Genomic DNA, 17,981 nt, shown 5'->3' on the forward strand with positions numbered 1-17,981 from the left:
CCAAAATAATTATGCATTATTGATAATGGTGCCTTGTTTACTCATTCTTCTCATCACTCGGGACTAAAGAAATCCTATTAGTTAGCCTATTAGCTATTGCTGTTCCTTCTCTGTACACAGGTAAGGAATCTGGAGTATCTTACCAGCTTGGCACTCTTCAAAAGTGCTGAGCAAACAACTTTCTGTCATTTAGCCTAACTGGTGAGGAACACTGATTGCATCTCAGGATTTACAAAGGTGAAAATAATGAGAGAACAGTATAAAAAAACAAAGGAGGAACAGAATGAGTTTAGCTGCCTGGCTGTCTTCTGCAAGACAGTAGTGTTGTTTTGAAGTTAAAAATAAAAGAGAAAAAACTATTTTATAGAGTCTAAACTGCTTTTTTTTGTTAAACTTCTGATATTTAATCTACAGTTTAAAGATCAGACAATTCAAGGGAAAGAATAACCACTGCATGCACTTTGATCAAAGTTGCAAATTTATACGCTGCAAAAATCTTGGAAAATGATACGTCCTAGAAAGCTTTGAGACATTTAGAGATTTCTGCCCCCTCCCCCAGTATGACCTTCTCCTACTCTATTCATGAACATAATCTATTCAAGATTGTGGAAGCATGCACACCTCAGAAGTCAACTGTGTGATAATCTTCACAAACAACATGCACCTCCACTGTCTCCAACAAAACCTTCGAAAGAGTGTAGGATCATAACACAGCATATCCCCAGAGTCACCAGTTGTGCTAGGACAAAGACAACCTAGGACAAAGGGCAAGAATCCCACTCACAGCTTCAGTCTTACCTGTCTATCTGCTATTAAAACACAGAGTGATATTAAAGGCAGTTCACTGAGGTGTCTCTAATGATTACAAATGTTGATATATCATTTCTACTCTGGCTTAGCCTCTTACATAATGCTCAGGTTATGGCAAGAATGTTATACATTACTGTTTCAACACTTCTAGTAGCCACTTTCAATATTATTTATTCCATCTTTCTATGTTATTATGACAGGCCCTTCCTTGCTTTAGCTGCTTTGGAGGACAATGACTAAAGAGTTAACATTTAGCAGTTACTGGAGTAACCAGCACTGGTGAAGAATAAGGATATGGTGATCAGTTACTATCTGTCTTTCACCAGACAACATGCTACATCTTTGTCAGTTTCTGCTGATTTCTACTGTAGAAGTAGATGGCAACTCTGAAAAACTGGCCTAATAATAAGAGTGAATTGGTTGGACATTGACTTGAAGGCTCAAGCTGACTGGTAAGTCTTTTTCTATAAATGTTTTCATATATGATTGTACACTATTGCTCAACAGAACTAAAGCTGAAATAAGAGCTTGCTGCAAAGTGATTTCTCTTCCCAGAGTCAAGAGTTCTAATTCTCTTGTTCTACTGTATTTATAGCAGTGCAAACCCACTGAAGGCAGGAGAGTAGCTTCTGACTTACAGTGCCATAAGAAATAGAAAAATCAGCATTAGAAACACAGAAGGCAAGTGGTTACAGTGCCATTGCATTTTCCCGCTATGGAGCTACAAATCTTTTTCTCTTAGTCTAGTATGGACGATTGTCCTATTTTTACAAAGGAAACCGACTACCTAGGTATTGTTTAGAAATTGAATCACATTTTCAAAACTGATTGGAGAGCTGATGCCAAAACAAAATCATGCAAAGCTCAGTTGGGACTCCATAGTGATGTTATTACAGTATAAGATTACTCCAGGGCAGGAGTGTACTCAGTATGCATGCATTTCCTGAAAGTTTTATAGTTTTGAAAAGGAGATGCTTGAGAATTCCATCAGTTTTCTTCCCCTCCATTGTTTTGTATGAATGCTAAATAAGGAGCCAAAAAAGGACAAAAGGGAAATGCCACAGAACATCATTAGCATGTCCACTCTTCTTACCTCAAAAATACTGACTTTATTTTTACTTCAAATGAAAATTTGGACTAAGGAACAAGAGAGAAACAAAATTGCTAATACATTTCTGTCAAGCTATGTTCCCATCTTAGTGGCATCTAAAGAGTTTTGCTCAAATTACTTTCACATTTTTCCATTCTAGCTCCTTCTAACCTTATATTTTCAGAAGTTCCTCCTGTATCTGGCAGAAATTTGAATGCTCATTTGCATTAGGAAGCAATCAAGCAATCTTGCTTGACCCATTATCAGTTCATGTTCTTGCTTGCAACACACATCAGAGGGAAAAAAAAAAAGTGGCAACAAACCAAACAGGGTTCAGGATTATAGAGAAGGAAATATAAAATTTCTCAATTTGCAGTCTTTGTAACTTCATCTTCTGCCCTTAGGACTTTCCTCATCTTCAGTGAGGAAAGGAGAGGGTTTAGTTTCCCAATCTTATAATAGAAAATTCTTTTAGGTGGAAACCCAGGCAGAAATGACAGCAAAATTATTGTTTTCCTGAACTGGAAAATTCACATTTCACAGGACATTCTGACATTTTAAAAAAATATTGTCTGAGAGAAGAGACAATCTCTTATATTTACATATTCCCAGGACAGATAATTCAGCACTGTTTGGACAGTCCTGCTTCAAGATATATCAAAGGAGTTAAGTGGCCCCTTGTCCCTGGAGACTTGAGAAAAATTCTGTCTTGTCAGATTCCTTCAGTTCATATTCTAAAGTTATATTTGCAATCACCATATATCAGGGGTACTTCTCAGGCAGGCTTCTTGGAAATGAGCTCTTCCCTTTTACAGTATGTGGAAAGATGACAACAGTTTATAGGATGCATAAAGACTTGGGGAATTGACCAAATGATTGTGCATTCAAATTTTAAAGAAGAAGAAATGCAGTTAAACTAGCATTACAATTTTGCCATGGAATTTAAAGATAGTAAAGAGAACTGTTGGTCTGGGGACAAGGGACAAAGACAGCCTAGTGGATATGAGAGGAATTTATTTCGAGGCTTGCTGACTCCCGCAGCGTACTAAAGAGTATCAATTCAGAAAAGCAGCAACATTTGCTCCTTTCCCTTGCCAGTAAACTACAGTGCTTGCCATTAATCACCCTGACATTATGAAAATGAAACTTTACTGTTAAATACTTCTATGCCTTCTGTTTTTTTTGCTTATCTACCACGTTCTCAAATTATATAAATGCAAAGTACACAGTTGTGCATAGTGTAAAACAAGAAAAAGAGAAAAGCGTGAAGAATAATAATTTAAATATCTTTGAGTCTGGGGTCTCTGCATGGGAGCTTTGTTTTTTCTAACCTCATTTTCTTGGTTGATTATATCAGAATAATGTTTTCTAGAAATAATATTCATTGTAAAATGCTATCCAGTTTTTCAGCTGTTTAGGAAAACCAGGAATATATTGCTGCATGATATAAAAACCTCAGTGAAAATTCAGCATACCACTTCTACACTGAAATCAGAGGGAAAATAGAAATACATCAGGAAGGATGGAAGAGCCTTCAAAAGTCCAGAGAAAAAGAATCCCGTAATAGTAAGTGTCTATACCACATTTTTGATGCACATGAAGGCTTGCGAATCTGAGGAAAAGAACTACTCAGTGATTCTCCAGATTTACGTTTTATCTCAGTTTCCTCCTAGTCAGAGGATAGCTCGTGTTCTGACAGAAAGAGAAAATACACTGAAAAGACGGGAAAGGCAATTTTCGTGTTAGTTTGTTTAGCGCACCACCGAGAGCACTTTCACTACAAAACTGCCCCCTAGTGGGGTTCCCAGAGCGATCCTTCAGTGTTTTTCACAGGGATCAGGCAACTTTTCATGCAGTGCAGTCCTCTGCTGTGCCTTACCCTGTTTCTGAGATTGCCACTTCTCAGATACAACACATAGAAAGCAGGTAAAACAAAACAACAACAACCAAACAAAAATACACACATGCACAAAAAGAAAACAAGAAAACATCTCAAAACTTAACTGAAATCTGTAGTCTTTTCTAAAGCAGGAAATAATCCACAATACACAATATCATCTGATGATGGTTTCCCTACTCATTAAAATGCAAACATTTTCCAAGCACTTTGATATGCAAACAATTTCCAAGCACTTTGATATGCTGCAGTATCTCAGCCCCTCTGTATGCTCACACAGATAGTACTTGAGAGAAATTATGCACTTGTGGGTAAAAGGCTGAGGCTGAATTTAAGGTTCTCTTCTTGGAAAATCAGAATATTAGATCTGTTATTACAGAAGTGTTTGAATATCACAGCTCTCCCTCTCTTATTTATAAAATGACAATATGCTTTTGCAGGAAGTTGTGAGTTTATTTAGCCACACACGTGAGGGAAACTAAATAGAAGGCTAATAGGACTGAATATGGAATCAATTTAAGGACTATTTAATAGGCAAGGCAGCTTCCATTATTATGATATCTTCACATGTCATCAATAACCATATGAGACCTGAGTAGAAATATCTAGTGCTATACAGCCAGAAAACATTACAGAAAGGGTGTTTTTAGAGGGCAGTAGTCAGGAGTGAATTTCAAGGGTCACAGGAGACAAACACGTCTTGTGTGGTCCTACAGTATCATGACTTAAAAAATGAATGAATTGCAGAACGTGCACCATTTAGGTAGATATAGTAGCCTTACAAAAGGGCAGAGTCTGGTCTTGAAATATGAAAATATTCAACAATTGTCATGATGACTTTCAGAAAACTCTGCTATTTGGCAAAATCTGCAAATTATTTTGATTTTTATTATCTCTTAGTATTCCACAGGAAAGCAAACCAACCAACCACAATTACTGTGTTTTACATGATATAATAATGTATAGAAAGCTTATATTAAGTACCAGGCTGTGGGCAGCAAGTGGGTATGAGCCAGCAGTGTGCCCTATTAACAAGGATGACCAGGTAAATCCTGGGCTGCATTAGCAGCAGGACAGCCAGTAGACTGAGAGAAAGTACTACCCTTTTTCACTGAGCAATCATTAGACCACATCTAGAAGGCTGTGTCCAGTTTGCAACCTGCAGATAAAAGACCTCAGCAAACTCAAATAAATTCAGCAGGGCACCACCAAGCAAGTCACAGTGTTGGAATACTTATTCTGTGAGGCGAGACTCAGGGAACAAAGAGATAGCTTCAGTGAACCCAACAGCAGCATTCCAATATCTATGAGGATGACATTCATAGAATCATTGAGAAGACCCAGCCAGGCTCTTCCTAGGGGTACACAGTAGGAGGATGAAAGGCAACAAGCACAGAGGGAAATGAAATCAGATATAAAGGGGGAAAAAATCACCACAAGGAGAGTCAAACTGTGGAACAGGTTCACAAAAGGTTGTGCAGTTGTGTATTGTTGGAGGTGCTTAAGACCTGATTGGCCTTGAGCCACCTGGTTAGCTAGTGTTGACTGTGCATTATGTGATTGTATGACACTAATTAAGGTAATGAAAATCTCCTCTAAATCACCATAGCTAGGTCTTACAAAACACTTTGATCAATAATTCAGGACAGATGGAAAAAGTAAGGGGTGAAGTGTAATCACACAAAGAGAAGTTTTGAAAAGGGCTTCTAGTGTATTTGTTTATGACTAACAGGCTGAGCAAATAAAAGGTATATTTTCTTTCTAATTTTTAGCCTGAGAAAATGAGATTTCAGTGGTTGTGCTGTCCAACATTAATTTCCAACAATAGATTTTCTAGCTTTTTATTTCCTTCCCAATTTTCACCAAATTTGAAAAGAAAAAATTAGTCCCAAAGGCAACTGAATTGTCACAGAATTTTGAAAAATTGGTTGCTAAGGAGAAGAAAGAGCACCCTATTTGTTTTATCACTCCAGAGAAACAAGCAGAGGGTCACTGTGATCCATTTTATTTTCATCTGTATTCCATTTGCCCTCTGAATACATGCACAGATCATAAATATAGGTATGTCTTGTATTCTAAGGGAAACATATATGATTGCATTTATTTGTGTATTATTGTTTTACAGCCTTGGCACTCCACTTCTTTTCAATTTTGTTGTTGTCATAGAAGACTTCTGAAGAGGGAAAACACATTTGATAATCTGTCCAAAACTGAGGATGTGTGATTTTGCACATATTATCCTCATGTGGCCCTAATAGATAGAGAATTGCCTAAAGGTCTTAATGAAGTTATTCCTAAACCAAATTTTCCTGAATGTTCTATGAATTAATCCATCTTTTACTGGAAAAGAAACTGGACACTTAAGATAATTCCCAGTCAGATGAAATACCATAAAATTGAACTCTAATCTAAAAGGCAATTATATATTCCAAGAAGCAACAAAGAATATTACATTAGAAAGAACTACTTGCAACTGATGAATGGTAGTTACCCCAAAGAAGCAGTAAATAGAAACTAGGCATTTTGTGTAGTTTAACAGAAAATCTCTGGAATGCTCTGATTCATCTTATTCTGTAGTAAAGAAAACTATATTTGTAGTTCCTCAGATAAATAAATACAAAACCAAATTAATCTCAAGGGTATAGATTACAAAATTTTCTGGAACAGAGCCTACTCTAGCAATGTGCAAGTGTAGCTAGTGCTGTAAGAATGAGCCAATGCAAACAGGCTTTGTTTATGTTGATTCCCACAAACCAGAAGTATTGACTGGATTTTGCCTTCAGATACTGATTTGCCCTTCAACAAAAAGACATTTGAAAGCTTGTGAACTTTACTGAATTACTGAGGGTTACCAGGGCAGAAGACTGAACTTTCTGTCCTAAAACTATTTGTATCAAGGTCTATGACTATCACAGAACTTGCTGCTTTCTACTGCAAACATAAGGTGTTATCTTCTTTGAGGAGGTATCCCTCCTGGGGAGGGACTTTTTACAAGGGTTTGTAGTGATAGGATGAGTTTGAACATCTTTAAGCTGAAAGAGGGTAGATTTAGACTGGATGTTAGGAAGAAATTCTTTACAGTGAGGGTGGTGAGACATTGGAATAGGTTGCCCAGAGAAGATATGGATGTCCCCCGCTGAAAGTTTTCAAGGCCAAGTTGGACAGGGCCTTGAGCAACCTGATCTAGTGGAAGGTGTCCCTGTCCATGGCAATTGAGTTGGAACTAGATGATATTTAAGGTCCCTTCCAACCCAAAATCATTATATGAGTCTTTGTCACTTTGGCACACAAGGGTATATGTAAAGAATATCATAAAAAGAAAAACAATTACATTCAAACTTGGAGGAAGAAAGAAAACTATATTTGTTAGATGACAACTGCATTATGAACACACATGAGAAACAACAGTGACGAAGACTGTATAAAGTGGAAAATTGTAACTTCTGACTTAAGCTACAGATGTTAAAAGACTAGGCTCCCTCTACTGTCAAAATGTAGGTGTATGCTGCATCATAGGAACTAGAGCACTGCAATTCCTTAAAAAGCATCAAGGGAATTCTGCAAAGGAGCTCGTTTTAGTATGGCCAACACACACTGAATTTAATAGCAGTTTCTGCAACATTCAGGGCACAGTTGACCCAGTTAAAGATTCACCAGGCTAAGAAATTCTCACATAGCACAATGTAATGATTCAATAGCAACAGTGAAAGCAGAATTTAACTGTCAGCTCTTACAGAAAGTAATCCAAGTCGTTGCAAATAAAGTTTTAGACCTGGGGATATACTGCAGCTCTCATAGGCTGTATCTGCACAGATGGATGTAGCTAAACACGGGTGAGCTCTGCCAGTGTTTTGAGGTGGTTGAATATAAATCAGGACTATCTGTGAAATTGCATACTTGCACTAACATAGGATTGTCCCTGAAGCAAGTATACCCTGCATTTCAGCTGAGTCTCATAGCTTATGACACTGACCACAGTGTCTTCTTTTTATGTCTGACATGAAGGCTCAAGACAGTGGATATCCAGACAGCTCAGAGAGTATTTGCTTCTGCCCTTATTTGTCTTCATACATATTCACATTCCCATAGTCCTACAGCCCACGTATTTATGACTAAGCCATAACACTACCCAGACGTTTCAGTGAAATTCTTTTTGTTTGTACAGCAGAAAAAGTCACTACAACAATTCCAGCATGAATGCAATGTGGTTTTGTCACTGAGTATTTTACAGCAAAGTTATGCTAAGTTATGCTAATTATCAGGCTTAGAGGTTGGTGATTCAAAAACATTCAGGATTCTTTTTCAGCTAAAACGCTTTCAGAGCACAAACACATGTTATTTCAGATGAGATAATCAGACCTACTTATTAAATTCTGAGTTAGTTGTTTCCACCTCATTTTATTATATAGTCACCTTCAATTCTCATATGAAGAATTGTCTGTATTAAGCTCTAAAACCACCTGTATGACAGTGATTTAATAAACACAACTCTCTTCCCAAAAGATGCAGAATTATTTAATATCCTGCCTCAAACTATTTAAGCTTTAACAAATAATTATAAGATGTTCTTATTTATAGACACTGCCCTATGAAAAGAGACATTTTAGTGGTCATATACAGGGTACATTCAATCTCTCCAGTTATAAACTAGGCAACAAAATTATTCCCATACTTTTTTTTTTTTTTTTTTGCATTGTAAATATTGACAAAACATCTCATCTATATTGCTTATAATAAAAGCATTTTTGCACTATATTATACCTGTTTGTTGCAACCTATTTTATACCTATTTTCAAGCAATTAAGGAACCAGTGAACCTTGGCAATATGATAACTTGATAGTGTGATAGTATGCAAGCAACAGCTAGGTTACAAGATAACTGCCATGGAGAGCGTTTCTATATAGTAAGTATTGTATGGAAATAAACAAGTAATGCAGTTGTAAGAGTCAAGTATTATAAGCTGCCTCCATTTTGCTCTGCTCAAAATGTAGAGTTGCTGTGAAAGAAAGTTAAAAAAAGTACAAAACAAACAAACAAAAGCCTACCCTGCATGTAACTGAGGCATGGTAGCTATGCTGAGATTAACAATAGAGAGGAAATATTTCCCTGCTCTCACTGAAGATGAACTAATCTGTTCTGGTTTTCACTTCCATCTTGAATCCTGAGCTAAGGGCAAGCCTAATACAAGACTTAAAACCTCAACAGAAATATGTGAGTGAATAGTCTTAGATGAGAGCAGACGCTGTTTCTGCCTCTCTCTCAAAATACACAAGTTGCTTTTCTCCCTGTATTGAAAGAAAGCAACTCAGCATTTGTTCTTATCATTTATTTTGTCAGAATGAAGGCAAGGAACAAAGAAATGCTGACTGGGCTTAGTGAAAAAAACAAGCAAAACACAACATGTTTAGACATAACTTAAATTATATTATAGAATCACAGAAGCATTCAGGTTGGAAAAGACCCTCAGGTTCTCCAAGTCCAACCAATAACCCTACTCTGCAAGGTTCACCCCTAAACCATATCCTCAAGCACCACATCCAAATGACCTTTAAACATACATTGCATCATTATGTTTTCTAGGTCAAGATTAATCTCCCCTAATTTTATCTATCTAAAAATAATGCATCTAATCTTATCTAGTCTCCTGAGGTGTCAGTTCACCAATTTTATATTGCAGCATACAGTTACTTACCTGTGAAAGAATTTCCTAGGAGTAACTAATTGAGAATAATCTAGACAAATACTGTAAAATAGAGAACTAAATCTTTGACAGTTAATGCTAAATCAGATGATCGATGTTTCAATTATTTCATATTTGCAGAACACTGATGGTGACACAAATGGAAACTGAGAATCCACAATTGAGAAACTAGTAGAAGGCAAACATAGATGGCCTAAACAGCACACTAGGATATCTAACAAATACTGAGTGAGCCATGTAGAGTAATTCTATTTTTATGTTCCTTAGGATAGATCTGACAGTCAAGGCTACAAAAAAAAAAAAAAAATAAAAATTCTCCCTCTCTCTCTCTTCTCTCTCTATTTATTTATTCATTTATTTCTAAAGCTTCTAAATGTGTCTGATTTATCTCTTGTTTTCAGTTTGAATGCTTAGATGCTTTTCAAGGTCAAATAGTTGTATAACGGACAGGCTCAGGAGTATTCACTCCTAGTGACAGTTTTATAGTGGAATGTTAGTGAGAAATGCATACAGGATTGGCAACAGGATGAACTGGAGAGTTGTGTCCATCTGAAGTAAGAGGTTAAGGACATGCAAAATCATGTCTTCAAGCATGTAGATGCTACTAGAAATCTATATTCAAGCAAGTAGATTTCCTCAGTATTTTAATACTCTGGCTTTGCATCCATCAACTGCTCAAAGATATTACTCTAGGATGATAGCTCATATTTTGAAAAGTATACTCTGAATACATCACTTGGGCTGAATCCAGGTGTCTTAGTATATCACATGATATTTATACATTTTTATCTAAGCTATCAGAGTATGTAGGCTGGATCTGATTCAGGTACCATAGACAGGCAAGTCCTCAAGACTCACTGGTGGCTAGTTTTGCAGCTCTGTGAGACATTCTCAAGTGACTTACATTTGAAAAAAATAGTGCTTTGCATTTATTTTTCTTCATACCTTGATCTACGCATTGTGATAGTTGTCAAGAGAACACATCAGTGACAGATTACATCTACAACATCTCCTAATATATTATGTTAGAAATACAACCTAATGTTTCAATGAGTTTGGCAAGCAGGTAAAAATTTGTACATTCCTAGGTTTCTAATGTATCTTAAAGAGTGCACTAGGTTGAGCACAACATTTTTGGTTGCACAGTTCAGTGAAACATTGCCTGTTATCTTACAGTAAGTACAGCATGACTATTTATTAAAATGCAGTATACATGTTAAAATAACAACATGAAACAAAGCTTTCAAATACTATAGAAGAGCTGGATTTGTATAGCTGTTTGAGTATTTGTCATGACAATGGGTTTCTGTCAAACTGGCATGTGCTCTGTTGTAAAACAAACTGAAAATCTATTTTGATTTCTAATCAAAAGGAACCCACCATAAAGTTAATTACAGAGCATTTAGATAGGAATCAGGATTTCCAGGACTTCCATTTCAAAGAAAAGAAAAGAAATCAGCATGCATGTTTCTACTGATTGCTAGGGGATTAATAGCAACTTCTCTGTTAGCAACCACAGGGTAAGGAAAGTTGTTTTGTTTCTAAATCTATCATGGTAATTAAATTATGATCTAAAGCTCTTCAATTTCCTAAAACAAATCTTCTGAAGTGAATACAGTACATTTGTTTGTGCAACCTTTCAAACATGGAATATTCACATTCACTTAGACACAATCACTTGAAAGCGAGACAGAGCTCTAATAATAAATACAAAACTGCTCTGAAACATCATCATCAATAGCATATCTCATAAACACAGCTTCACCCATGGTTCAAGGGTGGACATACACTAATACTTCTACCCCTTACAGACATGAACTGCTAGAAGCAAAATGCTAAAGGCCAAATTTTTGTGTGCGGTCCAAATGCACTCTGCAAAACTTCAGAAGCCATAAGAAACATCTCAGAGTTCGAACAAAACCACTGAAACAGTGACACAAGCAAAACATATAAAAGAGAAGCCTGCAGTTCTAGACAGCAATCAAGCTTATCAACACCACTAAGAAGATGACTTCTCCAGGCAAACTCCAGCAGGAGAATAATCACACTTCACACTTCTCTAGTGTCTTTATCTGATGACCTGGAAGTACTTGACAAACATTCATTCACTTCACCTCACAATATTTTCTGCTGCTGGCTAAATATCAGTATATTCTAAATAAGGGATAACAGAGTGGCAGTGCTGGTGGCTCAGGCTTTCAGCTAACACAGTTCTTGCTAGATACTAGGGGAAGGAAATGCATATGGGGAGAAAGTAAAGGTATCTGTGGCAGGTATGACTGCTCCACAACATGCACCAAGAACTGAGGTTTGCTAGGAGCTGATAAAGATCAGCTTGACACCCCACCACACCACACACCCCCAACATTAGCTGGCACCTCCTGGCCAAGAAGTTCCTTTGTTCACATGGAAAAATCATCCCTCCATTAATTAAGAAACTGACCAGCAGTACACACTCAACAAGTGATTAAATAGGGTTCTGCTATGGAGAGAGCTCCCTCCACTCAGGAGAAGCCTATCAGCCAGATCTTCTTAATGTGCAAACAAACAAAAGACAAAAGTTACCAAGGCTTGGATTTGCAGGACAAAAATCAGTGCAGCCTAACCTAAAGGAATATTTTGTTTTCCTTCTATCACAGTATCACCAAGGTTGGAAGAGACCTCAAAGATCAAGTCCAACCCGTCACTACAGACCTCATGACTAGACCATGGCACCAAGTGCCATGTCCAATCCCTTCTTGAACACCTTCAGGGATGGTAAAGCCACCACCTCCCTCGGCAGCCCATTCCAATAGCAAACGACTCTTTCTGTGATGAATTTTTTCCTCACATTGAGTCTAAACTTCCCCTGGCGCAACTTGAGCCTGTGTCCTCTTGTTCTGGTGCTGGTTGCTTGAGAGAAGAGATCAACTCCCTCCTGGCTACAACCATCCTTCTAGTCACTGTTCCCACATTTAGATTCATCCCTTTCTACGACACAGTCATTATTTGGACATTAAGTTATTTTTGTGAGAACAATTAAAATGGTTTTGAGAATGGTTTCTGAGACAAGGGGCATTTCTAAACATATGTGCAGCTTAATGTGGCAGTTTTGGGCCATGCCTAGGAAATTTTTCCACAGATTGAGTAGAGAAGTGGTAGAATGTAAATAAATTACCATTGCGTGTAAAAGAAAAATAACAATAAAGTCTAAATAATCCCCTTGCTCTGATAACTAGCATAAAGTTAGTTGTGTAAACTGACTCTCTTCAGTTTCTTTGCTCAGACAGATACTAGCTGGTGGTTTTGCTTAGCTGTTGCTGACCTTCACAGTATCACAGTATAACTAATGTTGGAAGAGACCCCAAGGATCATTGAGTCCAACCTGTCTCGGTAGAGCTCACGACTAGACCACGGCACCAAGTGCCACGTCCAATCTCCTCTTGAACACCTCCAGGGATGGTGACTCCACCACCTCCCTGGGCAGCCCATTCCAATGACGAATGACTCGCTCAGTGAAGAACTTTCTCCTCACTTCGAGTCTAAACCTCCCCTGGTGCAGCTTGAGACTGTGTCCCCTTGTTCTGGTGCTGGTTGCCTGGGAGAAGAGACCAACCCCTTCCTGGCTACAACCACCTTTCAGATAGTTGTAGAGGGCAATGAGGTCACTCCTGATCCTTGTCTTCTCCACACTAAACAATCCCAGCTCTCTCAGCCTCTCCTCATAGAGCTTGTGCTCAAGGCCTCTCCCCAGCCTTGTTGCCCTTGTCTGGACACATTCAAGTGTCTCGATGTCCTTCTTAAACTGAGGGGCCCAGAACTGGACACCACACTCAAGGTGCAGTAAATATGTTGAATATGTTCTTGTTGTGGCTAAGTACTAACAAACTACATTCTGCTTTTCTCCTCTTCCTTTTTCCCTTGTATGGGGTGGGGTATGGGAGCAGGTAGGGGATAGCTGTTGGTAAGCCCCTGATTTTGTCCAGGTGGGTTCTTGTGTTGTTTATAAATTGTAACTATATGCAAATATTGATTACTTGGTACACATTCATTGCATTCCCTATTTCCAGATTTTAGTCTGCTTGCAAGTACAGCTTCATTTGCTTTCAACTGAGCTGGTCTGGCGATTTTAGGCTGGGGGTGGGGTCATTTCAACCCACCACAAGTAAAAAAATGTAATCTAGCAAATGTCAAATTGTGGGTTTTAGGGTATCCAATTAAACTGTCAACATCAAGTTTTCAGCATTGTCTGAAGGATCTATTTTGTAAAAAGGCAATCATTAAAAGTTACTTACGCCTGCCGGTCCCTGTACATCTTGTTAACTTTCTCCCATTGCACATTAAGTTGAGTCAGCTTTTCTTGTATATTTGCTGCTTCCTTTGGTGTAGCACTTTGCAAAGCTGGTGTCTTCTTCTTCTGAATAATGTCTATAGGACCTAGCAGTCTCCCCAGGCTGTCTTTAATGCCCTGTAATATTAAGATTTTAAAGAAAATTAAAAAACACGGTATTATTTTCATAAATTAAAAATAAAAATTGTTCATAAGCAAAAGGAATAGGGAGGAAATGCTAATTGAGAAATAGCTTTGGCAATAATATAGTTTTACAATAACTAGGTAATAAAAACTGAATGCCTGTCCTTACTTTCAAGTCTTAATAAACTATACCTGAGAATATTCCTGAGGGGAAGCAAAGCACTACCGAATTCAGTCACTCATTAATTCTTCTATGCCAGAGTTATATCTGTTTAAACCCCATTTCTGCCAAAAAAAACCCAGAATAAAGTCCCATTTTACTGACTTCATGTTTAAGTGGGAAAAAAATAGTTTATTAGGCATCACTGCTTTTGCTTTTTGCTGGATAGTCACAAGCCAACATTTACCATTCTTCAAGTCATCAGTTCTTTGTTGTTTCAGAGAAAGGCAGAATGCTTGACATTACACTTAGCTAACTGCACAATGCCATGTGTTAGAAGACCAAAAAAGAAGAAAAATGGAATTTACTCTGGACCTTTAACATCTTTAGAATTAATGAAAGCATTGTTGGTGACCATGGAGCATCCATTTCTATTCAGTTCCATGAGTGAATTACATAGCTTTTATTTTGCTCCATAAAGCAATACATAAATATGCCGTTTATTTCTGTTCTGAGAAGTAGGTAGTGTTCAACTTCTCTCTACCAAAACTTTTATGATCATTTGAAGGGGTAAGTTAGAAAACCCAAAGATGAGGAAACATATTGCCATGACCTGTGTATTGACTTAAGGATAAACCAAAAAGTAACAAAAGGTTATTAGCAGAGACTTCCTTCTTGAGAATCAAGACAGGTGTAATGAGATCTTCAAGCTGAAGACTTCCTGTCAGATTTCTGCCTGCAAAAAGCTTTAGCTTAGTTCAAACTGTCCATGAAGTCTGTCCAGGTTATTACAGCTTTCTAAGACTAAAAGCCTCTGCATAGAGACATGACACAGCTTTATGATATACCAAATGTTGTACATGGAAGAAGGTTAATAGTAGGGTAACAAAACCTGCATGAAAAAAAGAATAAAATAGTAGTATAGTTTGAAGCAGTTATTAAATGTTTAGAGTGCACTAAATTGGAACAAATAGAGAATGACAATTTTGTATGATTAAAGCCAGGAAAAAGGAATGAACATTAAAAAATAAAATTTAAAAAAAGCTAAAAAATGGGGCATAGGAATGATAGGGAAATAATGGCAGACAGGTAAAATATAAGGCATAGTGAAAGAAATAAGTTCAAGTCACACTGAGGTGACAAGAAATAGAAATGAAAATTGAAACAATTAATGATTAAATGTATTTCAGAGAATGGCAGGCATCTTGTCCGCTGATCTAGACAGATGATAAGATAGATGATCTAGAGCAAAAGCTGTCTGGGTCTGTGCCATTACTTAACAAACTTCATTCAAATTTCCCAGCATAATGTCTAGCACTCAGCGTTCCTTACTCATATCTACCTAAATCTTGTTCTTATACATTTGGGCCAAGGGTGATTCAAATATCTAATTTTATTAAACTGAATGTAAGATATATGAGGGGATAAAAACACAAAATGCCTCCAAATCTTCCATGACTATAATCCTTTAACATAAAGTGGACTGCACCTTCACAAAATGTAATTCATGACTAAAATTCTGTATATTTAAGGAACAGGATAAAATGTAATTCAAATATTTAAAAGTGCCCAGAACACACTTAAGGCATTCAAGTCAAGTAGCTTTATTTTCAGCAGATCTGAATATCATCTCATCTTATCCATCTTATTGTGTTTGAGAAGCTAAAGTAATCAAATGAAGAATGTGCCTATATGGGTGTCCTAGTGGATGAAAGGCTGACCATGAGGCAGCAATGTGCTCTTGTGGCCAAGAATGTCAATGCTATTCTTGGCTGTATTAGAAGGGGTGTGGTCAGTAGGTTCAGAGAGGTTCTTCTTCCCCTCTACCTTGCCCTGGTGAGGCAGCATCTGGAATATTATGTCCAGTTCTGGGACCCTTCAAGAAGGACTCCGGAAACTGATTGAAAGAGTACAGTGCAGAGCCACAGAAATTATTAAGAGTGGAACATCTTCCTTACGAGGAGTGACTGAGGGATCTGGGGCTCTTTAGCTTAGAGAAGAGGAGGCTAAGGGGTGACTTCATTAGTGTTTATAAATGTGTAAAGAGTGAGTCCCAAGAGGATGGAACCAGGCTCTGCTCGGTGATGCCCAATCACAGAACAAGGAGCAATGGGTGAAAATTGAGGCATAGGAAGTTCCATGGAAACATGACCAAAAAGTTTTTCACTGTGAGGGTGATGGAACACTGGAACAGGCTGCCCAGGGGGGTTGTGGATTCTCCCTCTCTGGAGATATTCCAAACCCACCTGGATGCATTCCTGTGTGATCTGCTCTAGGTGATCCTGCTCTGGCACAGGGGTTGGACTAGATGACCTTTTGAGGTTCCTTCCAACCCCTAACATTCTGTGATTCTGTGACACATACTGACTAGAACAATTTTATAAGTATTAAAAATACATTAAATTCATCTATACACTTCAGAACGTATAAATGGTGTATCCCTAGATGTTTAGAATTAATGGGTCTGTGGTAGGGATATAATGTCTGATTTATATGTCAGATTTTTGCTTTTGTTGAGAGTACAGCTACTACAAACAAAGACAATACAGCTGACCTTCTATAAATGAAATCCACAACTGAATGGTATAAGGGTATCCAAGAAGGAAAAGAAGAGGTTGTGTATACATGTGCATACACAAACTCGTGTCTCACAATCTGCCTGTCTTCCATGTTGAAGAGAATAGTTTCAAGCAGTCAGTTATCAACAATGCCTTGGGAGATTTTGCAACATGGTTAACAGATGTGCAAAAAAGCTCTAATTTTTAAGAAAAGCGGTTAAGAGAAAATCATTAGCAGCTGAAGTGACAGTAGCCCTTGGAGAAAGAACTATCTCGTTGCCCTATAAAAGAGAAATCTGAGTGCTAGAGACACAAACACCAGTTAACTTTCACTACTTGGAATTTGTCTTTCTCTGTCTGAGAAAGACAACATTCTGTAAAAATTCACTTCCTTGGCTCTCTATATACAAATCAGTCACCAAGCACCGTGTCACTGGCAGATCTGTTTGCATTTGCTTGGTTGTAGACAGGTGGGGGTTGGTCTTGTCTCTGAGGAAACCTGTGACAGAACAAGAGGACACAGTCTCAAGCTGCACCAGGGGAGGTTTAGGCTGGATGTTAGGAAGAAGTTCTTCACAGAAAGAGTGGTTGGCCATTGGAATGAGCTGCCCAGGGAGGTGGTGGACTCACCATCACTGAAAGTGTTCAAAAAGAGACTGGATGAGGTACTTAGTGCCATGGTTTAGTTGAGTAGATGGTGTTGGGTGATAGGCTGGATTTGATGATCTCGAAGGTCTTTTCCAACCTGGTTAATTCTGTATTCTGTATACTCAGTTCTAAGTTATATTTAATTGGGTTTTACTGAGCTGCAGCAGAAAAACATTCTGAATAACACATTAGATGTTTCTTAAAAAGAATCACTTAATACACGTGAATTATCTATTCCAATGTGAAAAATAATAATAATAAAAAATATATACTTTTTGCAATCCAAACACCTGTAGAACCATGCTTCGTAATTACACATGTATTAGTTTTGTTACAATATCTCATGCTTTATGCACTCACATGAAAATGAGCAACAACACAGTTGTTAGTAACCATCAATAGCCAGAAAAAAATCCATAAATGGCTTACAAATTTAAAATCTGTATAGAAGTATGCATTACAATATCCTACCATGGATAATATTGGTTTAATAAACCATTTCAAGAGGGGATTCTAGCTGCCAGAATAACAGATGTTTAATGGCTACAGTAAATTCCCTGCGTACTGAAATAAGAGACAGTAAAATAAAATAGTGGGAAAAAAAAAGAAGTGTTCTATCTCTCAGTAGTTGAAGAATTACCAAATAAAGGAAAAAAGAGAGGA

General features: G+C 37.6%; 1 protein-coding gene across 7 annotated transcripts in view; it reads right to left on the reverse strand.

The window, feature by feature from the left end:
- The window catches only part of DMD (dystrophin), a 1,125,431-nt gene that overhangs the window by 587,580 nt on the left and 519,870 nt on the right, over positions 1-17,981 (reverse strand). For all 7 annotated transcript variants that reach the window (XM_054165808.1, XM_054165807.1, XM_054165806.1 and 4 more), the window contains one exon: positions 13,774-13,946. In XM_054165808.1, the coding sequence (XP_054021783.1) occupies positions 13,774-13,946 (173 nt within the window). The remainder of the gene's footprint in view (positions 1-13,773; positions 13,947-17,981) is intronic.

This window comes from Dryobates pubescens, chromosome 12 (genome assembly GCF_014839835.1).
Source record: "Dryobates pubescens isolate bDryPub1 chromosome 12, bDryPub1.pri, whole genome shotgun sequence".
In the NCBI taxonomy this organism is placed as follows: Eukaryota; Metazoa; Chordata; class Aves; order Piciformes; family Picidae; genus Dryobates; species Dryobates pubescens.